The 25,362-nt window shown below is 37.0% G+C and overlaps 1 protein-coding gene across 1 annotated transcript in view; it reads left to right on the top strand.

The window, feature by feature from the left end:
• Positions 1-18,873, top strand: part of LOC101834373 (T-cell receptor-associated transmembrane adapter 1) — a 34,641-nt gene extending 15,768 nt beyond the window's left edge. Inside the window, exons 3-6 of the mRNA XM_021229919.2 lie at positions 3,232-3,271; positions 9,693-9,754; positions 11,774-11,862; positions 16,257-18,873. Of these exons, the coding sequence (XP_021085578.1) occupies positions 3,232-3,271; positions 9,693-9,754; positions 11,774-11,862; positions 16,257-16,514 (449 nt within the window). The 3' untranslated portion in view covers positions 16,515-18,873. The remainder of the gene's footprint in view (positions 1-3,231; positions 3,272-9,692; positions 9,755-11,773; positions 11,863-16,256) is intronic.
• The last annotated feature ends 6,489 nt before the right edge of the window (positions 18,874-25,362 follow it).

Genomic DNA, 25,362 nt, shown 5'->3' on the forward strand with positions numbered 1-25,362 from the left:
ACAAAACTTTATAGTGTTTTTTTTCTTTTTTATTCTAGGGATGAAACATCCAACAGTTACTCTTTCAAACATTACATGAGTATATTTTCCAGGCATTCATGTTACAATTGCTTTTACCTGAAAGTCCTTATCTTATAATCTCATAAAAAATATTTGTCAGTTTGAGAAAATATTTTATGAGACACATAATTTCCTTATTCTTATTGCTAAATTATATTCTTTTTAGTCTTAGTGTAATTTTGATAACAGGTTTCATATATCTCAAGATTGCCTCAAACTCACTATATAGTAGAGGATGACCTTGAACTTCTCTTTCTCCTATCTTGACCTACAAAATGCTGGGATTGGAGACATGCACCACCAAGACCAGTTCATATGGTGCTGGGGATCTAACTGAGGGCTTTGTGTATGCTAGACAAGCACTCTGTCAATGGAGCTACATAGCCAAATAGTCTTTATTTTTTTTAGTTTTTAAAAGATATTCTTCATTTTTATTCTCAAATTATTATAATCAAAAATGTTCAACAGGTGGCAAAATCCCCAGTGTAATGGTGAAATTTCAGTGATTTCTTTCTAAGTCAAACTTTACTTATATTCTATTTTTCACTTTATTAACTGAACAATATGCCTATTTCCAGTTAACTCATTTATGAGGAAACTTTCTAATTCAATGAGTACAAATTGTGGCTTATCTGATAAGGATTTAGACCATATGATACTGCTAAGTAGCTTTGCCATTTTATAAAATATCTCGACATTATTTTAATCATTTTCCATATCTACTCCATGATGCTGGGTTTTTCTGATAAGCATAGCTTTAGAATAGTTTTCATACTGTCACATAGCAAGTGCCCTGCAGAGCTGGTACCAAATCCAACATTAGCTAATTCCCAACCTCATATGTTCCGTGAGACATCATCCTAGAGTTTATATTCTTATAGATGTACTTAAATTCTAAGTGCATTAGTTACTTTTCTTTTGCTGTGATAAAGCATAATTATCAGAAAACTTCTGAAAGAAGGAGTTGGGCTTATGGTTCCAGAGGAATACAGGTCTATCATGATAGGAGACATGGGGCATGGCAGGACAAGAGTCAAGCACAAGCACACGCACAAAGCAGAGAGAGAGAGAGAGAGAGAGAGAGAGAGAGAGAGAGAGAGAGAGAGAGAGAGAGAGAGAGAGAGAGAGAGAGAGAACTGGAAACTGGAAGCAGATAACGGTTATTAACTCTCAAAGCCCATTCCCAGTGCCATACTTCCTCCAGAGATGCTACAAACTTCCTCAAACAGCATGACCAGCTGGAGACCAAGAGGTCAAAGTCCAAGACTTTGGGGGACATTCCTCATTCAAAGAATGACACCAAGCAAATCTTAAAAGCACCCAATAATCTGAGTATATGTGGTTCCTTTTTCTATATATAGATATAAATGCATACCATATCATGCTTATTCCACTTTATTGTTTTCTGACCTTGCTTTACTCTTATGTTATTTTTTTCATGTTTTCTGATTTTGTCGCACTTTAAGGTGACTACTGTGATGTATCTTTTTTGACCCTTCCAGGCTCCCTCCAGGGTTCATCAGAATTCATATTCAAAAGAGTAATCTGGAAGCAGCTGAAAGTAACTTCATATTAGATACAGTTTCATGGTAGAGCATTTCCTAAAGGCTAGAACAACTGTATTTCTGACATCCCAAATTAATTACTTCCATCATTTTGGGTTCTGTGGCAGCTTAAGACATCTTCTGTAAGAACATCAGAATTCCTCCTCAGTCACCGACATGTCCATTTCCTTCACTAATATGATCACTTGCATAAATAATTCTGTTAATTGTTGTGTAATAGTTAGCAACCTCTCTAGTGTTCATCTACACTATCATATGTTTACCTAAAATAACTCTCCCAGTTGTTTGGTGATTAACTCAAGTATTTTAAATGGTTCCAGCTAGTTCTTTCCCAGGTCACAGTGCTTTCCATATATTAAAGTTTTGAGGCCCTTTAGCTTCTGATGTCAGAAACTGAGATGACACTAGTATATTTTTACCGAATAACTTCAGCAAAAGTTCTGTTTTATTCTATGCCTCTTTAATAGTAAGAAATTCAAATATGATAAATGTCATCTTATATGCATCCTTCTAGTTTAGTATATAAATCATTGATGAATAGGCAATAAATTTTCTAAAATAAAGTTGATATTAAGCATCAAAACTGTATCCTGAATAATTCTAAATCTATTAGTTTCAATAACAGTATGAATCTCTTACTTTCATAAAGCATTCCTCAAAAACTACATTTCCCAATTTCTTTTAAATAAACAGATGCATTTAGCGAATTATTTACCTTTGAGCTACCACCTTCAAGATTATTTTGAGCTATTATTTTTTTGTTGTTACAAAAGCCTGTTAGAACCAACATGACCAAAAACAGAAGTAACAGAAAAACACAGACATGTTAGTGGAATTCAATAGAAAAAAAACTATGTTCATGTTTCACCAGAAATGAGGGGGACAGGAAGAGAAGTCCCAGATTTTTCTCATTGTTTTCTATGCACAAAATAGTCATGCATCTAGTTCAATATTATGCCTAAGTTGTCTGATTTTTCATCTCAAATTAGATTATCTCAAAAAGGAAGATGTCTTTATCCATTAGATTACTACAAGACACCAAAGGTAGCTAACTCTATAACAGAGAATTTTCTTTAGCTTATAGTTCTAGGAAGTTCAAAGTCTGAACATCTATAGCATAGGCTCTACCACTGACTATGTCACCTCTTATTAGATAGAAAAGGCCTGGGTATATGTTAGAGTAACTGATCACATCTCCAGTCGGGAGATGGAGGGGAACAGTCAGTTTTGTTCCTATTATGATGATCTTCCTAGATGATTACCAAGCAGTTACATGAGAATGAGGTTAATCCCTTCTGACAACAACATTCTAGGTGATGATAGGGTTATCCCTTAAAGTCCACTTTTAAAAGTCCCAGTGACTCCATGATACTGCCATCCTAAGGAGTAAACACTAGCACAGGGACCTCTTGGGTACCCTCAAATCACCTCCAAATCATATCTTTCCCAGTTCAATTAGTAGGAACCATTGTGTCTTGACAAAATTTGTTAAATTATGCCAAGGTTTTGCTCCCCTCAGAAGACTTCATGAAATATTTTTAAATGTTTTAAATATTTTAAATGTGTAAGCAATTCTTTTAATTTGTATATTTTTAATATTTTTCAGATAAAATGATGTACAGATACCCTGATGACTACATTCCAAGGTATGTTAAAATGAATAATGCAATATGACTTCCAACTAATATGAAAAGTAACAAATACTATATTGCTTATGGATTTGCCTCTGAAATGTTACCACTTGATCTGAAAGAAATTGAAAAGTAAATTATAATTGCTTTACTCTCATCTGCAAATTAGGAGCCATAATATTATCATCCAGTTATTAATACATCAAATCAATCAAAGAGCTGAGCAAGGAGTAAAAGAGAGTCTAACCTGACATCTAAAAAACTCTCATTAATATCTGATACAGATATCTATATCACAACTAAGATGAAACTTTTAGAGTACAGTCTAATTTTATATAGGATTTTATGACACTTCAGAATATAGAGTAGAAGGAAATCTATAAAACACCATAGGACTTAGGATAAGTTACAAGGCCAGGTGGTCCATGCCAGTAAAACCAGCAATGGAGAGGGCAAGACAGAAAAGAATACAAGTTTATGGCCAGCCTTGGCTACATAGTGAACTTTGAGTCCACCTGGGATATATGGGGACTTTGTCTCAAAAAGCAAACAAAACAAATAGAAAAAATACAGGCACTCCCCCACCCCCCACACACACTTGGTTAGTGGCTTGTTATTTCTAAAGATGATTTCAATCGATAGTGAAATATGATGAATTTATACTCTAAAATAATACTTAAATTCATATCTTTAATACTTCCTGGCTTAGTTATAGAGAAAGTGTATAGCATATATTTTTTAATTTTTTGTTTTGAGAAAGGGTCTCTCTGAATGTCTTGAAACTCAGTATGTTGACCAAACTAGCTTCAGATTCATAGAGATCCTCCTGCCTCTGCCTCTCAAGTACTTGAATTAAAGATGTGTGCCACCATACCCAGTTTGTACAATATATGTTTTCCTTTTTTGTAATTTAAATTAGAAACAAGCTTCTTTTACATGTCAATCCCAGTTCCCTCTCCCTCTCCTCCCCTATCCCCCACAAACTCCCTATCCCATCCCCTTTCTGCTCCCCAGGGAGGGTGAGGCGTTCCATGGGGGATCTTCAAAGTCTGTTATATCATTTGAAGCAGGAGCCTAGACTCTCCCAGGTGTATCTAGGCTGAGAGAGTATCCCTCTATGGCTCCCAAAGTCCATTCATGTACTAAAAGAAAGTCTAAAGCATGAATCATAGTAATGAAATTTCATTTTTCTAAATAGCATATTATAACCCAAATGTATCATTATATTTGATATTCCATTTTAGGAATAAACATCCAAATAAGGAGCATTTCCTGTAGGGTTCTTCAAATCTTCCAAAATGGTGGACTGAGAAATATTTGGATGAACTTTGTAACTGGATGGGCAGGGCAAGACAGGCTCTTGGACTCTTAGAGGACTTCTGATAATAATTTCTGCTCTATTTAAAAATGTCTCTTACAAATCCAAGCTACAGTTGCACATAGATTCTCAGCATACAAATTTTTGTGACTATTCTTCATACTGGAATCTTCAGTGTGAGATAATTTCAGGCCATCAAGAATGACTTGCTAACAACAAACAAGAGAACACTCATCTCTTTTCTGATTAACTTGATTCTTGACATTTGAAGGGCAATTAAGATACGACGTGCCAGGTGTAGTGGTGGCATTAATCTGTATTCCTAGCACTAGGAAGGCAAGACAGGAAAGTCTATTCTGAGCTTCTGGCTAGCGTGGGTTGCATAAAGAGAGCCTATCTTAAAATTAAAAAAAAGATAAAAAAACAACAAAAAGATACAGTGCTTTAAAAAGTTTTTCAATTTTATTGTTTAGATAAAGACTAAGTTGGTGGTTTTGGAATTGCCATGAGAAAAGTTGAAAAGGAAAATTGGTACAATACACATCTCAAAGTAAATAAGCTTTTGTCTATACTATAGATATGGGAATAAGGCTGGTTCTTATGTAATATTCATTCATCTAGCAAATAATCCCTCAAGAATAAGTACTACACTAGAAAATTATAAAGTAAGAGCACTGATTCTCAAAGAGTAAACTTGCCCTATGTGAAGGAAAACAAAGACCATCATCAATGCCAACCATCAGATATAGGAGTTTAAATGCTTTGCATCTTGAGCTCACCTTTCTATCTGCTGTGTCTAGTGAGGAAGACACTAATGCACACAATGTGTTGCATGGAAAGTTTATAATTTACAATTATGCAGTGAGTAACAAAGAGACCTCACATTCATCATGAATTGTTTCTGAGGCTAGGACAGATGCTGCCTGGATGTGCCTGGGGCACAGCATCTCACTTGCATGTGTCTTACTTGCATTGTAAGTGAGCAAAATCAGAAATCAGCCAGCATTGGCTTTTGTACCCCAGAGACAAAGTGACAGCTAAATCTGTTAAAGCTCCTGTCTCTATGGAGACCGGAGCCAAGCCTGGGCTTTTCCAACCAGTTCTTCATCTGATGGTGTTGCATCCACTATTTAATACTCTGGTTACCCTTGAGCATTACAAATGAGACAGGGATGTTCCAAAGTTACCTGGAGAACAGTCTTCCAAAAATAAAACTACAAAATGGAAAGGCATAATCTTTTCCTCAAAGATTTAATCATCTATTGCCTGATAATAAATGCCTTAAATACCTATTGTCTATTGTAATAATTCCCCATTTAGGCACAAATTGAATATACAATGCAGATGCTACCTACAGAAACTACCTTAATTCCTAAACTTTTGAACATATAACTAGTCCACTTTGCTTGATTGTGTGGATTGAAGATCAAAAAACTTTGCAAGAGACATTGAGACTCAGAAAAACAAAATTACCATTATCTTCACTCACTAAAATGTAAAAACATCAACAGAAAACAAGTAGAAACCAGTTTCTTTGAGGTGGGGCTAGAATTACCGAAGCTTCTTCAGTCTTTTCACTCTACCTGGCTCCGCAGCATCTGCTAAGCTGGGAAGGTAAGCTAGAGGGAAAGAAATTTCTTCTCTGCTCTTCCTGCTTGCCCAAGCCCCTGCTCTTTCTGTACCAGATGATCAGAAATATGTTCAATCCAAAGACAGCATAACATCTGAATTTACAGGTCAGAAAATGAAATTCACGCACCATGTTATTTATTCTTGGACTGCCTCATTTTTTCTTGAAATAAATTATATATAATCCTTACGTCTTTCCTCTTTGTGTAAGGAAGCTGCATGGTGGATGTATTATTGGTCTGAGATCCAAAGAATTCTGAAACTTAGTGGGAATTCCATTTGCACCCTTGGGGAAAATATTCAGCATCTGTAAACTTCAGGTTTAGCATCTAAAAAATATGGTGATATTTTTACTTTCAAGGGTAATGGATAAAACCTCTGATACTGTTGGATTACGTGGTTTACATGCTTCTTCTGGATCAGGGCTTTCTCTTTGGGGTCCTCCCTCTCCCACTCCAGGATATTAATGCCTGTCTCACAGTTCGGCACAGTTCAGCAATCACACATTCAGGAACACCCATAGCATCTTGCTCTTTCTCTTCTGCTTCACTTTTCTATCTGCTTCACTTGTATCCTTGCCTTAATCCATAAGTAGACTGTATTGCCCATGCTTTAAAAAATTACAAATGAGAAATGCTGGCCTGATGCTACATAGCTGCTTGTCTACTATACACCTTTTACAGCTGTGCTCTGATCATATTTGCTGGCTTCCCCTTCTCTTTGGAAGTCTTGAATCTATGTCATTCAGTCTTTGGGTCTCCAATTCACTGAATCAGCCCCTGCCAAGGTGACCAATGAATTTCATAGGATCAGTCTTAATTTTGTTTTGCTGGCCTATCTGTAGAGCCCTGGGGACCCTGGCATTTCCTACTTGAAATGCTCATTTTTCTGGCTCTGAGTCACCAAGAGACCCTTTTGGTTTTGCTTTCTGTAGTGGTTTGAATAGGAATGCCCCTCCCCACAGACTCCAGTGTTTGAATGTTTGACCCATAGGGAGTGGCACTATTAGGAGGTGTGGCCTTGTTGGAATAGGCGTGGACTTGTTTGAAGAAATGTGTCGCTGCGGGAGTTAGTCCATTATCACCATAACAGGACATGGTAGTGTGCAGACAGATATGGTGCTGGAGAAAAAGCTGAGAATTCTACACCTGGATCCACAGACAGAAGAATGAGACTGCCACACTAGGCCTAGCTGGAGTATAGACGACCTCAAATGTACCTAATGGCTAGAGTCCCTCTTTAGACATGCCCACACTGAGAGTCTGACTTGACCCCAAACTCAGGGTATATTATTCTCTCAGTTATGAACTCAGTTATTAATTTTTAAAAAGCAATCACTGTATGAGTTGGGTATGTAACTCAGAGGAAGGATACCTACTTAGCATGCACAAGACCTGACATTTGATTCTAAGCATTGCAGAAGAAAAAAAGCAGCAATTATTGTAATCTTCCACATAAAACATTGCCAAACATTGATTGTTGATGTTTATTACATGTCTGCAATAAGCTTCAGCTATTTGGCATTGCTAAGTAAAAACACGTTTTTTAATTTGTTCGTTAAGCAGCTGCTTCTGAATAATAGTTTATTTGAGGTGATTAATCACTTGAGACCAGCCTGAAGACATGGGCACTGCATTATAAATCACATCTTATTTTCATTCATAGGGAATAGAGTGATATTCATTTTTGGACATGATTTATCATTTGCAGGCTGTATCTGCTATCTCTATGGGCTAGGAAAATGGATGGCTCATCTTATTAAAAGTCTTCAACTTTTGCTATAATATTTTCTGCATATTCAGAGGAAAGCTAGAATCAAGACCATTGGCTCCAGTACTAAGGTGTACTCGATGGAAGGTATATTGTAGCTGAGTTCTTTCACTATCAGATAAGTGAAATGTGGGCTTTTCAAACCATTTTGTAGGGCCACATTTTGAATTGTTGTTTAAGGAGACCTATTTAGTATTTATATATACTCTGTCTTCTTTAAAAAGTATGGGAAGCGCTATTGGTGTCATGCCTTGGGATGACTCCCTTTTTCTTTGGTTATAATTCCTTACAGCTCTCTGTGACATGTAATCTCAAAGTGAAAGCAGTTGGTTCTATTTCATAAAATTTTATTTACCAAGTGATATGTTCCTCTGTCCCTACCCTGCCAATGTAAAATTTAGCCAGTAGGGCCATTGTCTTAAGAGTGATATCAATAGGATAGTTTGGTGACATTGGTAAGGTATTTACTGTGACAATAGCATTATTCACATAAACCAAGAAGGAAATTTAACAGAAACCAATATTCATGTATCCCTGTTAGTTCTTTTGAATAGAAGGGCAGGAAACTATGGTCTTTATATGATCTTCTGGACTTTCCCTAACACCTTTATATTTAGTATCTTTCTCCATGATTTTTTAGGATATGGGTAGAGCATAGGACTTTGCAATCAAATTTACTTGTGACCCCAGCTCTACAATTACTGACTGTGTGTCTGGATACTTAACTCCTATGTATTGTAGATACCTCGTGTGTACAATACAGGGAATAATACCCTTCTATAGGGCTGGCCCAATGGTTTAATAAACCTTGACAGAGTGGGAAATTCTCATAATTGATAATTATTTCTTATATTTCTCATAAAACTAAGTTAATAAATTAACCAGTCTGAGTCTCAGGCTTCTCATGCCCATAGTTGCATTATAAGTGTAGTACATTGTCAATCATTATATTCCATCTACTACCCTGAATATATAGAATTTACTTAACAAATGTAGCTTCAAAAGGTCTTTCAGAGCTGTACTGGTAGCAAGCAAACAGGTAGTAGAGCTAAGAACACAGACAACCTGAATTCTAATCCTAGCTCTGCTCTTTTCTACTTTTTTGACCTTGTGACCTTGAAATAGAGAAGTCCTGTAACATTTGTGCACTTCATGTTCCTTTTTTTTTTTCTTTTTGGTTTTTCGAGACAGGGTTTCTCTGTATTGTTTTTTTGGAGGCTATCGGTCCAGCCCAGCCTCGAACTCACAGAGATCCGCCTGCCTCTGCCTCCCAAGTGCTGGGATTAAAGGCGTGCACCACCACCGCCCGGCTCATGTTTCTTATCTATGAAATCAAGGTGATATAGTCCTAGTCTGTTGCAATTGCTTTGAGAATTAAACCAATAAAAAACAAACAAAATATATTAAATGTGCTTCAGAAAGTTCCTAACACACTCCTGAAAGAAGATTCTAACCTCAACTTTTAATTTGCACATACACAGATAGATGCACACGTGGACACTCCCACATACGAATGCATGATTTATGCGTTCTCTCATTCATATATGATCACTTCTACCATAGGAGTCTGAGGCTGAACAAGAACATATGATACTTTACTAGATATTGTAGTTAGCTGAAAAATTAGCTATTAGTTGACCAATTATTACCTAATAATTATATTTTATAAGCATAAAGTGGATTTTATCTAATAAAGAAAATTATTTTCCCCTGTTACAGAGTTGATGAATATTATGTCGAAGATACTCCAATTTATGGTAACTTAAATAATATAATCCCAGGTAAGTTTTATTTTTCCCTAGTTAGCCATGTCAAAAAAACCCACGAACAATTTGAGGTGTCATTTTGAAAACAACCACAGTTAGGTAATCTAAAAGCCATAAGTTATAAATACTATATTGCATAGGTTATGTTTGCAAGGGTCACAGTGTACATTGCACTTATCAGTGCAAGCCTGCAGCTCCCATTTTTCTGTGTGCTTCATTTCACTCCTGTAGCAACAACAATACACCACCAGTAGAACAGCAATAGAAGGTTCTATTCCCACGAATTTTGACACAGAGAATTCTATGAAATAAGGCCATTTCTAGAACAGAATATGATCCACTGATACAGCATTTTGTGATCCGTATGTATAAGGCTGTGTACAGGCTTAATGGCCAAACCAATGAACACTTTCTCTTGTTTCCTGTGTTTTAGCCTGTTCTCTCTAAGTGGAGAACCTGGGGCTGGATTGATAGCAAGTGGGGAGAGAGCAAAACCAAGTCATCGCTAAGTGGTTTGTGCTTTTATTCTTCTGCAAGTGCTCGTCACTTGAACCTTCTCTCCAAACAAAACACTCTAAAGTCCTCAGAGCAAGCAGCTGTGATCTGATTCCATGGCTGATGAGAGAAGCTGCCACTCCTCTATGAGCCGTCCCTCTGTTCATGAGCAGAGTCCCTGAGTTTATTCTGCTTGCAGATCTGTCTCCAACACAAAGGTTTTCTGTGATCTAAACACACCATAATATCTACATACCCAAAGCAATATAGCACTATAAAGTTAGAGATGTGGGAATTACATAATGATTGAAAGATTTAACTATCTTTCTTTCCATTATTAAAATCTTCTAACTTCTGCACTGTAATATGCCAGAAATAATATATTAAAATATGTCCCTTCTGGACCTGGAACTGACTTGTGAAGCAACCTTGTTTCTTATCTAAATTTAAACTGAAAAATTTTTTAAAATGTCAAAAAAAGAGAAGACACTGCAAAAAATGTCCCTTCTGTTTCATGTGGCAGAATTATGATCTCATACCTCATATTTAAATCCTTATAAATTCTGATGGTCCAGAGCCCATCATATCTATACTTCTAAAATAAAATATGCCAGGGGTTTATTCCCGGATTCCGACTGCTCTGGATTGGGTTTAGAAATCTGCTACTTAACAAGCAAGTACAAGATTCTGATTCTAGTATTCCATGGATCATGATTTGAGAAACACCACTCTATGGTGTGTTTCCCATGTTGTATTTCAGATAGGTATAAAGATTATTAGGTACCTTTTGGTACAGTAAATAAATCTTCTTCCCTGAGGTAAATTGATGCATTGTACATTTTGGCCAGGTAACTAGCCACCCTAAGTAGTCATGTATTTGGAATAATAAAGATACAGAATAGGATGGCTTACTAGCATGAAGAATGTAGTGGGTACGTGTCTGTAGGCTTTTAGACACTGCACAAAAGTTCCTTAGAAAAGTAATGGACAATCATAAGGGTTTAAGACAGTCCCAGCTGACTGAGATGCCTCTGAATGATGGGACACAAATCAGAATCTAAGCTACTTTATTCAAAATTAGAATGATGTATTTTAAGTGTTTCTGGAATGAATTTCAAAACTTTAATCAATGATGGACTTTGCAAGCACCATGCTTTATGCCATGGTGCACATGTGCAGTCACACCCATGTAGTACATAACACAGGCAGCCCTTTAACTCCATTAGATCTCTAGATCATTTTAAACAGTAGTCTAGATGAGACTTACACATGCTACTGTGGTACCGAAAATCCTTGGGATACAGTCTACATCTTGAGCTTCTTATTGTCTGTCAATAATATTGTGGGCACGACTTCTGTGTCACATCTGCAGGTTAACAGTTTGTGCTTCCGTAACTTCTTTGCATGTCTATCTAAGAGACTACTTAAATAATTCTTGAGGCTATGTATTCTTAGCTAAATATTGTTTGGATCATACATTTTATTTATACCAGCACTTTTCATTTTTCCACGGAAATCTCCATCACCTCTACTCCCAAGAACCAAAGGACGAGGACTGCTATGAACAAATGAAAGCCAGACCACAAAAATCTGCAGGTGACATGCAGGAAGCCACTGCGTCTGCACAGGTGAAGTTTTCTGTGCATGTGAAGTTGTCTAGTTCAAAGCCCCTGGATATGTTTCAAGAGCACAAAGAGTGTTTTCTGATACGTATTTGGAGCAGCCTGTTAAAATTTGTTGCAGCAACTATCACACGTCAAGTTCTGAGAAGAGCTCTACAGGGAGATACAGAAGTGAGAGCAAATCTCAAACATAACCAGAAGACTCAAAATTAGGCATAGTTCAAGGAACAATAGACCCTATCTGTGCATGCATGCATACACATATATACATGTACAGCAACAGATTTGCATAGTGCTCTGAAACCATCAAAAAGTTCTGTTAAAGTTTTATTCTTTTGTCTCCAAAATCTATTCTCTTATATCTTTTCACTACTGCCTAGACTAATTATGGGGATGACAGTTTCTGGGTAATCATGTAGGTTTTGTTTCATGTGTCCCATATGCATTCCCTGCTTAGAGGAGGCATGAAGGAGACAGCATTAAAATTCCCATTTTATAAAAACTTACAAAGAAAGAAAAGCTTATCCTGGAGCACCCAGACACTGTGAGAAGACACAATATTCTTATTCTAAAATAAGTCACAGTTTGGGAATTTCCCATTGTGGTAGAATTTTTTTCCTTTTCATGACACGAATTTTGTAAAAAAAAATCAAAGTTCTTAACAATTTTATTAAGAAATAAAAATGTAATGGTATCTAAGGGGAAAAAGACACCAGATATGATAAAGCACGTGGGGGACCTTGGTAGATTCCATGGCAGGCAAGGGTGACTGAGGCAGAGAGACAAACATTCCAGATACACGGAGCTTAGTGAGAAGTTTTACTAGAAAGGGAAAGTCTGGGGAAGAGGTAAATAGACACAGAGAGAACAGAAGAGAAGAGGGAGACAGGAAAAGTCCTGTCTGCTCCAGGGGAACAGCGGGAAAGAGAGAGAGGAAGAGGGGGAGAGCAAAAAGAGTGTTGGTGGGCAGAGGTCTTTCTTTTTAAAGGGGTCCTTTGCCCCTGCATGCAGACTAGTGGTCATGGAACCCTGGGCTGACCAGGGTACTGCCTGAGTGCATTCTGCCAGGTGACAGGGGTAGACCAGCATAACAACATATACAATCAGATATTTGGTTAATTATAAAATATGCTTTTGGAACTGGAGAGATGCCTCAGTGGTTAAGAACACTTGTTTTATGTAAGACTGGGGTTCAGTCCCTAGAACCCACACTTAACAGTCAACAATCACCGGTAATTTAAGCTCCAGGGGATCTGACATCCTCTTTGCATGCTGTAGGCTTATGTACACACACACACACACACACACACACACACACACATACACACATACACGTGCAGACACATATACACATAAAACACTTTAATTTTATTAATTAGGAAAAACTACATGACACAATATCTCCTGTTAAATGCATGACAATAAAAGAAGAACTTCGGAAGGAGATTAAGGTGTAATTACACCATCCATAAATATAGAGACCTACACCATTGTAGCTGTAAATATACCAAGAATTGTGAATATAAACTATGAGTAAGCACATGGGAATTGCATGGGTATCTTTGTTTGAGCTGCATCTGGTTTTTACTCAAGTGGAAATGATATGAAGTCATGTAACATCTTGAACCCACTCTTTCATGAATTATTTATTTAAAGATAGTATTCAGAAAACTAGTCTCTATTCTACTATGTTCTTATAAATCTAGTGTCACACATTGGAAGTCATCTTAGTCACTTTATCAACATAGTCACGACCTGCCCCATTTGCTACCCTAATACTCATGCACTGATTGGTCACAGACCCACAGGAAATCTGCAACAACATGCATATGCTGAAGGAAGAAAGTGTTTGCTAAAAAACATATGGGTCATTTCTTTGCCCTTTGAAAACGATGTGTGTGGTTCAGAGACTGTAATTTGAGTATTTTGATCTACCATCAAAAAATTAAGTCTTAAGAGTTCTTCAGAAAACCTAGAAATAAGATTATTCCACAAGTATTCCCATATCCTATAAGTAAGGATATACACATGGGATGTTCCTTTTATTTATTTGTTGATCTTGGATCAATGTCCTTACTCTATCGAGAGCATGCTCCTCCTTCTAAGACCAACACTAATTATGTTCTACACTATTTATCCCGAGTCCTTCAGGATCTTACAACTTACTAATTTTCTTTTTCTTTCTGGATATGACCATGATCCTTTGCCTAGCATATATGCAAATGATCTCTATTAAAACAAAACAAAATAAACAGAACAACAAAAACTTCCTTTGCTCTCTTTTTCCCTCTGATTTCTGAACTAGGTGGAAATTGGGTGCATTCTTCCCATCCCCTGTGGTTTGTGTTTCTTTCTAGTGAAGCACATTCCTTATCCTTTCCTCTATGCACCACCAATTCTCTCAACTAAGCCAGCACACTGGGAGTCTGAAGTGAATATTTAATGTACAGCCATGGTCCTTTCTTGGGACTCATATTGTTTTACCCTGGCACTACCTGATAAAATGCAGTATTATTGCCACATATCATTTGAAGTAATTCTCTATAATTGCAGAAATCAAATTCCAACCACTTTTGTACTAAAGGGACATTATTGCCTCATATGATAGACAGAGATAAGAATGCATTTTGCTTTTGATATGATTGCATAGAGAAGCACTCCTCATTCTCTTCTCTGTGCTTCTTTCTCTCCTGTTATCAGCAGACTCCTCAAGTGAGGCTGGACAAGTCACTGAGGGCTTGCACATTTTTCTTTTCAACTCAAGGGAAAAGATACCTTTTCTATTCTTCATAATAAATATCAGCTTTAAAATGCCACCAAATATGCCCATTCCTGAGCCACTCTCTTGGGCCCTGTTGCCAAGAAGATTGGAGACAATAGGTGCTTGGTTCAGCATAGGTCAGTTGCTTAGTCTTGCTGACCTTGGGTAAGCAATCCAAGTCCCTAGAACAGGGTAGGGCAGAATCTGCCAAAGAAGATAAGAGAGTTCAACAAATTCCCAAAAGACCAACAAATAACCACTGCTCTGTGGTCCTAAGTGAACTTTGACAGCTTTTCAGCAGTCTAACGAATTTTGAGGCAGATGACAATACTAAATATGTGCAACAGTTAATTTCCAAGTTTGCTAGATAGAGAGCAGAGGAGGGGAGTACTGAGCAACAAATAGAAAACCTTGAAGGGCAGGACATGAAATCCAGTCTTTAGTCCATAGGCTGTGATTCTGAAGGACAGATAGTAAAATACAAGGGCTGTAGCTTACAATGAAAATTTGAAACAGTATATGGCATGAATGTAGAGGGAAAAGATGAAAATGTCAGTTAGACAGATACTGCAGTTCTGTGAAAAATGATTAAACAATAGCAAGTCTGATAAAGAAACTAAAGAGCATATAAATGGAGCCATCTCTTCTGCCTGAAACAAAACCCAAGACATTTACTTTATACCAATAGGAAGATACTTGCCCAGGTATGGGAAGTTTTTTCACCCAAATGTTACTTCCTTAATGTCTGGTCCCACTGATAGATATGATTTTTGCCTGGTCTTAGAAGAAAATCCTGAACATAGATAGATACACTAATCATAATATCATCTGCTATTAAACAACTACAGCTTCAGTAGGAATTTTCTCTGTTTACCAATCATGTCAACACTGTGAGAGAAATACTACCACTTTCATTTGAAAAGCAAGAATACTGAGACTCAGTATGGTTTTCAAGAAGCTGCCTAAGCCCATGTTGCCCAAGGTGTACATAATACAACTGAGACTTAATGGGGAGTTTCCAACAATGCATTCAAGATCTGGGCTTCAGACCTTGTTTTCCCCATGTTACCTTAGTCTACTATCCCCACTGTTACATTGACCCAGCTCTAGGACAGAAGCTTCCATTCTGTCTTAGATGTCAGTTGTGCAAGGAGATCTGTTTGCTTTATTCTTACGAATCTTTAAAAGTGTAAAGAGGCAGAGGAAGGATTTGTGGGTCCCTTTAAGTCACTAAATTACCATTTATTAAGCATATGTAAAGCACATCTTATATTTGTTAAATTCCTCCCTATCACATGTGTTTTCCCTCCTAAACAAATGAAGGTACAGTTTCTTGGTAGACATGATGTAAGGTAGTAACTGTTGGGGTAAAGGTGAGGATAGAAGCAGGTGAGAAATGGTTTAATGTGTTCGTATAAATTTTGAGTATGGGGAAAGCAATCCATGAAGCTTCATCTAAATACTTTTCTTTTTCAACTCAAAAGTTGTACTAACTATTGATTGGTTGTTGTCATCTTTAACTGTCAACTTTGAAAAAATAAGGTAACTAAAGGCAGAAAATAATTTTTTTTCTCATAGGCCATGGAAATTCATAGAAGTCTTGGGAAGTAAAGAATAACTAATATACTTTTCTTTTCAGGTACCTGTTGAAAATCAGATGTGCTATGCCACACTGGATCACAGCTTCAAGGGGAAACGCAGAAGGCCCAGGAAACAGAATGCTAATTTTTCCGACAGGGAGGAGGATGCACAAGTTTGTGCAATGGATGCCAACATTACTCAGATCAATTCTGTAGCAAGTTTCCCACCAGATAACCAGGCGGTAGAGGAAAGTGTTCATGATGATCCTGCAAGACTGTTTGGATTGATCCGTGCCAAGAGAGAGCCTGCAGTCTAGCTGGATGATGACCCAGCTCACTGATAATGCCCCTATCAGAGATGGTTAAGAAAACAGGATCCTCATGTGACGAACAATGACTGGCAGGATAACAGTCTGCTTATTCGTCGATGGGATGGTATCTTCCTTTTTCTCCAGAAATTGTACCTCCACACACTAAACCTAATACCATTAAAATTAGCTACATGAATTCAGTTTAATAATACCCAAGTAGAAAAAGTAAAACAAGAAAATCCAGTTTACAAATTAAATTACTTGATAACAAAGTCAAAATATATAGTAATACCTAGGAATTTTTAAAAAATGTAAAGTGCATATGTGCCCTAGAACATGTTGAATGGAAGATAAAAGCCAATGACTTAAAATATTAATCAAACATTTCCTCTTTCATCAATGTGAAATAATTAGAAGTTTCAATAATTTCTAATAATTGAATGTACATTGCAAAGAAAAGCAGAATAATCTTGAGGAGTATTTTTCCAAGATGTAAATAGCAAAATTAGTTTTAAAATTACTATAAAAATAAATACATGCTCCTTACAACAATACAAAAAAAGCTTAGAAATTCTACTGCCAGAGATAATTAATATGAATAACTTTCTGCATGCATTTGAGGATATTTTACTGGACATAACCAGGTATATATACCAGTTGTTCCTTCTTTCTTTTTTAACTTAAAAGTAGAGGATTACAGATGTTATTTAAATTTTCTTCATGTATCAAGATACTATGGCTTTATTTCTATTACATTTAACTATATCAAATATATTGTTTTGTCTTTGGTGATGCTGGGGAACAAACATAGGATCTTTCACATGAAAGGCAAGTGTTCTACCACTGAGCTTCCTCCCAAGTTCTATCTCATAACTTTAATGCCTTCATTGTATCTCGTTCATGATTAAATCAGAGTCTGTCTAAATAATTCTGTAGACTACTTAAATTCATTCAAGTTTCTATTTTATGTGTTCATAAATAATATTTTAATGAGGATATTCCAAGACATATCTGGGTACTTCTCTAGTTTCTTCTTTGTGTTAAGTGCCTGAAAGGAAATTAAATATTTAAAGAGATGTGTTCATATTATTAATCTCCAGGAGACAGATCTCCAAAAGGCCAGAATTCCGGTCAAAAATACACATACAGTTTAAATTCTAGAGGATTATCCCACATTGTCTCCTAAACAGTTAACTCAGTAAATTCCAGCTTAGGGTGAAGATGCTCAGCTGTGATCACAGTATGCAGGAGATGGAGGCAGGAAGAGCCCTATGATTTCCAGGCCTTCTGGTCCTGAGGAGAGAATTTCTTATCATCTTGAGCTAAAAGTGAAAACATGTTTCAAAAAAGAAAACTATCAGAAATAAAATAACTTCTGCTGTCCTCCTTTGAGAAAGGAAGCTTATTGGTAGTTTATAATAAGCATATTTAACTTATCATTATATGTATTTTAAAAGGCTACTTCGGCAGAGTAACTTGTGTTGTTTTTTTGTTGTTGTTGTTTTCTTTATGGCTGTTTTTGATATAGTTATATAATTGCCCTTTCCCTTTTCTAAAACCTTCCCATGTGTTCCTTCTTGCTTTCTGTCAGTGACCTCTTTTTCTTTAATTGTTGTTACATATATGTATTGTATAATGGGAAAGTGCTATGTGGAGAAGACCATTTCTCCTACTCTGTACATTCCCCAGATGCTGATAGTTCTTTGTCTAGAGTTGAGGTCCTGCAAGCTTTTGCTCCCTCCATGTTGGTATGTCCATTGGCATCCTCATTGTTCAGATCTTGTTTAGCTAGTTATGTTGAGGAGACTTCATAGGTGGAGACTCTCTGATGTCACACACTTTTATTTAAATTACCATTTAAAAATTAAAATAATAAAAAGTGCGTTCATAATTTTCCATGTAATTAGAATGTCTAGACTTCTGCCATTCTTTGTATCAATGCAGAATTCTGTCTGGTACCCTACATTCCAGCTTAAAGGACTTCTTGAGCTATTTTTGCAGTCCAGGCCAATGAGTGAAAAAGCTTCCTCCGCATGTTGTGCATCTGAAAAAGGCCATTGTTTAAATCTTTAGAGATATTGTCTCTGGGTAAATAAGTCCCAAGGTTGGGTTGACTATGCTTCTTTGAACAATCTGTACTGTTCCTTGTTTGGGCACATGGATGCCATCCAAAAATTTCCTTATACCCTTGGTTTTAAACTGTGTGGCTTCCCAAATCAAAGCTGCTGGGTTTGAAATATCATTTTGAGTATAATTTTCTTTCAAGGTTAAATCATCCTTCTAGATTTGACAAGCAGAACAAACAGTACGTGTCCCCATCTGAACACATGGATTTATTTCTCACCTAATAAATAGTGAATTTCAATGGGAGACTCTCCTGAATAACAGCGTTGATGGGGAAGTGTGCACTCACAGACTTCATCATGGAGACCCACTGTGATAAACTTGTGAACATGCTGTGAACCTGACTATAGACAGTTCAGGCAGGGGGCCAGTTCCTTTCTGCTTCCCTACCATTTGTCAACCTGGAACCGGTCTCTTTCTTTTCAAGGAGACTCACCTCTACACTGATTTGGTTAGTCTTTCCAGAGGGTTCCTCTGGGGCCCTTCACGGTACCTGTGTTCCCCCTCAGAGTAATGTCAGCGTTTTCTGAAACATTGACAGTCTGACTGTTGAGAATGGTCTTCATTCTCATAGTAGGTGTGGCAAAAAAGGAGCTTTCTGCTGAAAGATAATATTTTTATTCAGTAAGAGATACTGTGAATTGTATTTTACTTAATGATGGTTATTTTTAAACTATTTTGAACATTTTTTATAAAGTCAAGTTATTTGACCATAATTTGATCCTTTCTATTAACTGTTTAGTTATCACACAGAGTAACGAGTTTTTCTATGACATTGTGTGTGTGTGTGTGTGTGTGTATGTATGCTTGCATGCCTGTGTGATTATACTTTGCTCTAATTTATTCCTTCCCCCTACTACCTTACTCTATATCACCTACCCACTGTGGTTTGATTCTCTTCCTTCCCCTAGATAGTTCCCTTTTCTGTTTACATGTTACATGTGTGCCATTACCATCTTTCCCCTGACTTCCTTAGAAATTCTTACTTCATGACCTTCACACACACACACACACACAGAGCCACATGAATATATGATTATAAATCTAGATTCTGCATAATAGAAAAAGCATGCAGCATTTTTCTGAGTTTGGTTTATCTTGCCTAATGATTCTTGCAAATGTCATGATTTCATTTTCCTTTGTGACATAAAACTCTGTATATGTACCACATTTTCATTTGTTTATGGACAAGTAGGCTGGCTCCATTTCCTGTGTACTGTGAATGATCTGGCATTAAACATGGATTCACAAGTATCTCTAAGGTATAATGATGTAGCATCCTTTGGGTATATCCCCCTGAGAGAAATAGCTGTCTCATATGTTAGTTCCAATTTTAATTTTTTATAACATCTATACTGATTTCCATAATGGATACACAAGTTTACAGGCCTACCAGAGTGAAGATTGTCTCTAGTATTTGAGGCCATTTGTTTTCTTGATGATAGCCATTCCAATCAGAGTGAAATGGATTCTCAAGGCAGTTTTCATTTGCATTTTCCTCACAGGTAAGATGAATATTTATTGTCCATTTTCATTTCTCCTTTTGAGGACTGTCTATTCAGTTCACTACTCCATCGTTACCTAGATGATTTCATTTTTTATTAACTTGTTTGCAGTTCTTTGTATATTCTGGATATTAATCGCTTCTCTCATATGTGGTTGGCAAAGACCATTTCCTACCCACTTCAGGTAGAAGGTTATTTCCTTTACCATGCAGAAACTTGTAGCATCATCTACTCCCATCACTTAATTCTTATTTCCTGCCCTGTGTTCTTGCCTATGCCTCTATCTGAAGGTGTTTTGTTTATTTTGAAGTTTCAGGTCTTACAATAAGTTCTTTGATCCACTTTGAATTTATTGTCATATAGTGTGAGAGATAGATATCTATGTGTGTAAATTCAGTTTTCCCAGTTTAGAGAGTCTCTTTCTTCTTTCTTTCTTTAACCTTTGTCCAGAATGATGTGGCTATAGCTGTGAGGGTTTATTTACAAGTCCTCTATTCCATTCTATTATCTATGTCTGATTTTGTGCCAGGACCATACTGCTTTGTTACTGTGGCTCTGTAATATACTCTAAAATCAGGTATTGTGATATCTCTAGTATTGTTCTTTCTGCTAAGGATGTCTACCTATTTGGGTTTTGTGCTTCCACGTGTATAACAGAATTGTTTTCTGTTTTTGTTGTTCTTTTTTGCTGTTGTTCTGTGAAGAATGACATTGAAATTCTGATAGAGATTGTGTTTGATATGAAAGACAGTTTTTGGCAATATAACTCTTCTCACAATATTAATTCTGTAAAGTCATGATCAAGGACTGTCTTTCCATCTTCTGGTGTCTTTTAAATTTCTGCCTTTGGTGTCTTAAAGCTTTTATTGTAGAGGTCTTTTACATGGTTACCATGGGAAACCAAGATTATGGCAATAGCCTATGTTGTTTTGGAGTCTTCTGGAACATCCCTGAACAAGAATTTGTAGAAAGACCATTTTCTTATTTGCATTTTGTGGTTAGTATTCAGTATTTGAGAAATATCCTTTACATATCTCTAGGACTTACACTATACACTCTCTCATACAACATTTTTCCATTTTGACATGTTTCCTTATTTCTCATGATGCTTAAGCTTCCTCCAACTATGAAAATATCTAAAAACATACCCTAGACAATAATGTAGAAACATGGTTCAAAGTTTTTGTTTTCCATATTCCTGGATCATTGTCCTTCATTGCTTAATGTTCAACACCTTAAGTTCCATTGATTTACTTATTTTGTCTGGAGTTTAGCTCTTCATCTAAAATAGATGGCAAGTTTTATATGTTATTTCATCTTCACAACAAGATGCCAAAGCACTCACGTCACATTACTGTAATTCTACAGTATACATATATTTTAGTCTCGTTCTTGGGCATGATGATAAGCTTTGAGTCAGTAGTCGTCAGGCAATAATTAGGGGACTACTTCACCTGGGAAAGCTTGAAGAATTTATATTCCAAAAGGAGTATCATTGTAAATGCTCCCATTTCTGCTGAAATGTACAGAGAAAGGCAAAGAGAAAATCAACAGAAGGAAACAGATGACTTTTTAAACATTTGAGTTTCTCACTGATGTTGCTGGAGAACCTTTTCTTGGGGTGACACAATATACACATCTAGTTACCTCAAATAGTGAGCCAATGACAAACCAAAGTGACGATTGTAGGAAAAGGCCAACTTGCAGAACCAGTGAGTTCTTGTTAGGTTACAGTTTCATCACTGTAAAGCCCAGCAGAACATGGATGAAGTCTCTCAGAAGCTGCAGCACTAAGCTCTGTGCATGACTCGCAGGCAGCTAACTGGGTTCAATTTCTTCTCAGCCACTGACTGGGTTGAGTCCTCTTCCTGGCTGTTCTTTAGTGCTTCATAAGTCTGGGGAGGGGCTTTCCTGGCTCTTGCCAGGCTCAGCTTTCCTAGGCTTCTACTATCAGTTTACTTCCTGAGCCTCATGCGTCTACTCCCTCCCCACTGGAGGGAGTGTTTCAGTTCAAAGGAAGTTGCTATACATTAACTGATACTATCTTAAAAGAAGAAAAAAAGAGTCCAACTCAAATATCAGTTGTTTATTTCCTTGAAGTATTTAATAGCTTATTTCTGGGAGAATAAAGGCAGAGGGATTAATTTAGGCACATAGTTTAAGTCTTTCTCTGTGAAGTTTTGTTTTCATTTGATTAATAAGACAGGCAACTTATATTAAGACATACAAAGCAGAGAAGATGAAAATTTAGAGGCAGGAGATCTAGAATGTAAATTTAGTGAGGTATGTTCTCCTGAATTGTTTATAATTGTTTTAATCTCTATGGTGATTTGGATCAGAAATGTCCCTCATAGGATCAGATATTTGAACCCTTGATTCCAGTTGGTGGCACTGTTTAAAGGCTGGGGAATAATGGGAACTTCAAGAGGTGAGGCCTTGATGGAGGAAATATTTCTGAGAACAATTTCACTTTCTGGATATTTAGTTACCAAATTGCTATTGATCTGCCATAATTCACAGAAATCCAGCAGGCTTTGGAAGACAAGACTCCAGCAGAAATGTTAATAATGGACTCATCTCTCATGAGGTATGGAGAGTACCAGTGGCTGGGGAAATGGCTCAGTCTGTGAACTGATTGCCTGGCAAGCATGAAGACCTACCTGGGCTCACTCACTAGAACCACATGAAAGAGCTTGGCGTGATAGTGAGTACTTGTATTCCCAGGGATGGGGAGATAGATAAGGGAGCTGGTGGCCAGCTGGTCTAACCTAATCAACAGATGAAGAAATCCTATTTCAAAAACAAAGCAAACAAAACAAAACCCAAACAACAAAATAAAAAACAAATAAAAAATGTGCCTGGTAACATAGGAGGAACAACACCAGAGGCTGACCTCTGGCCTCCACACATGCACACATACATTTACAAACAAAAAGGGGTCAGGGATATAGGTTTTAGCTGGGAGGCAGGAGCTGTAGGGTTTGGGAGAGGAAATGCTTGCTATCTGGTAGGCATGTGCATCTTCCCTGCTAAGTTGCTGTCCAATACTCATTTTCTGAATGTTCCATTACCTTAGGAAAGATGTAATCCTACCTGTAACTATTGACAGCTCTTTCTTTCACAAAATTTGCCATTCTGTGATAATGACACATTCTGCATTGGATAACCAGAATGTGTCCAAGATTAATGCCACATATGCCTCCTTTCACTATTAATATGGAAAATCCTACTCACTCCTTATTCTACATCTGCAAATACAAATGAATTCTTGGGCCTGATTTTTATTCACCTTTTCATGCTTAGTTACAGAATTTCCCAAGCCGGGGCTTAAAAAAAAAAAAAGAAAGTCTTCACAATTAACAAAGGAATCTAAGAAAGCTGGAGTGATGTCCCCACTCTCCTTAACTTAGAAGATAAAGCTTTCTGCATCGTGAAACAGATTCAGATGGTCTGATTTGCTAAGGTTTTAAATTGAGAACGTTCACAAGAATATCAATCTTGTTTCCTGCACAACAAGGAGACCCGTGTGAATATTCATAACCACTGCCAGCTCCTTCCTGTCTCTTTGCTAATATAAATTTGTCCTTGGAAGTCTCAAAGACTTACAAGACTCAAGATTCTTGCCATTCCCCCTGATAAAACCCAGGGAAGTATGCAGTTCTTTCTGCTTATCTTACTAGACCTGACATTATTATTATAATTGACCCATTGCTCTTAGACAATATAAATACTTGCAATATTAGTAAGTTAACCAGAAAAGACTCTTTGGCACTTTTTGTTCTTCTTTTATAGGCAAAGGAGGAAAAGTTAAAGTCCACAACTGCAGCTTCTCTTGTTAAAACAAGTAGATTGAGGTCTAATTTATCCAGAAAATACCTGTTTAAATCTACATGTAGGGCTATTAAGGGGATCAGACAAGGCAATAAATGTAGAAGGAAGCACTATGCAAAAGGGGGAATGCTGAGATTTTCAAAATGGCTTCATAAGGTATTTTTCTAGCAAATACTTCCAGAAACCTACCCTGTGTTAATCATTATTCTAGTGTCTTAACCAGCCCAGGACCCATTTTGACTGTCTTTCTTGATTTCTCTTAATAATAGCATCTAATTTTGTTTTTATTCCTACACAGGGCCCTCCTTTCATCTTTCAAGCTATGACCTCACTGGCTCTTTTTCTTGACCCTCATCTTTTGGGCCCCATAATAGACAACCTAAAAAGATGGAATGGTCTCCTAAAACACACTCATAATTGGATATCACCCTCAAGCTTGACAGGTGAGGGCATGAAACAGAATTAATTTGATTTGCACAAATAAAGCCATGTAGAATTACTTAGAGCAAAGTGTCACAAAAAACCTCATATCTAGTACATGACAATGGTAAATTAACATTTTCAGTAACTGTTTGATTTTATCTCTTCTTATTTGAAGGTCATCCTTACTTTGGAATGTTCATACAAGAAACCTGAGCATGAGAGAGGTTAGCATCTTATTCAAGAACATGTATAATAGCTGTTACCCATTACTGCTGAGATTGGCACCTAAGACTCTCTTGTCTATGTATAACATCCTACTGAATAAGCAAGGTCTTTCCAACTGAAATAAATTCCTCCACGTACTTTGGCAAGTCTACTTGGCTTTCCAGCCTCCTATTTTATACTGAAGCACTTGTATGAGTCTTTCTTGATGGAGGAAAGGTGTTAGAATAGCATACTTAGTGAATGAATACACAGTGTGGAATGAGAACGCTCATTCATTCCTATACAAGTGTTTAGGAAATTTACCAAAGCATAATTGTTTACCTATATTGTGGCAGGCACAGTCCTAAATCCTGAGTTTTAGAAGAGGAGAGAGGCATGGCCTGTGTCCTGAAAGAGCTCTGGATTCCTTACAGACCCATCACTCTGAACCACTTCATAGTGTTACAGAACCTCCTGGCAATCTTTTTAGCAGGCTTTAACAGAGCTATGTCTTTTGTGATGTGGCCACTGGTCAACTTTGTGTTTCATTCTCAGAAATTTAGAGCCCTGGGTGAGATTGCAATTAGAGTGGGGAAGGAAGTCAAAATTCCTGTCAAGTCTTTGGATTAATGCCTGTCTGGGGTGCTCCTGTGGCTGCAGCAGTAAGGGCACTGTTACCCAAGCCCTGCATCCAAACCGACCTAGTGGATGCTGACATTGTGTCTTGATTATTTTATTGGCTGCTGTTTGCCCATATTAGCTCCACT

This window comes from Mesocricetus auratus, unplaced genomic scaffold (assembly GCF_017639785.1).
Source record: "Mesocricetus auratus isolate SY011 unplaced genomic scaffold, BCM_Maur_2.0 Super-Scaffold_100008, whole genome shotgun sequence".
Classification (NCBI taxonomy): Eukaryota; Metazoa; Chordata; class Mammalia; order Rodentia; family Cricetidae; genus Mesocricetus; species Mesocricetus auratus.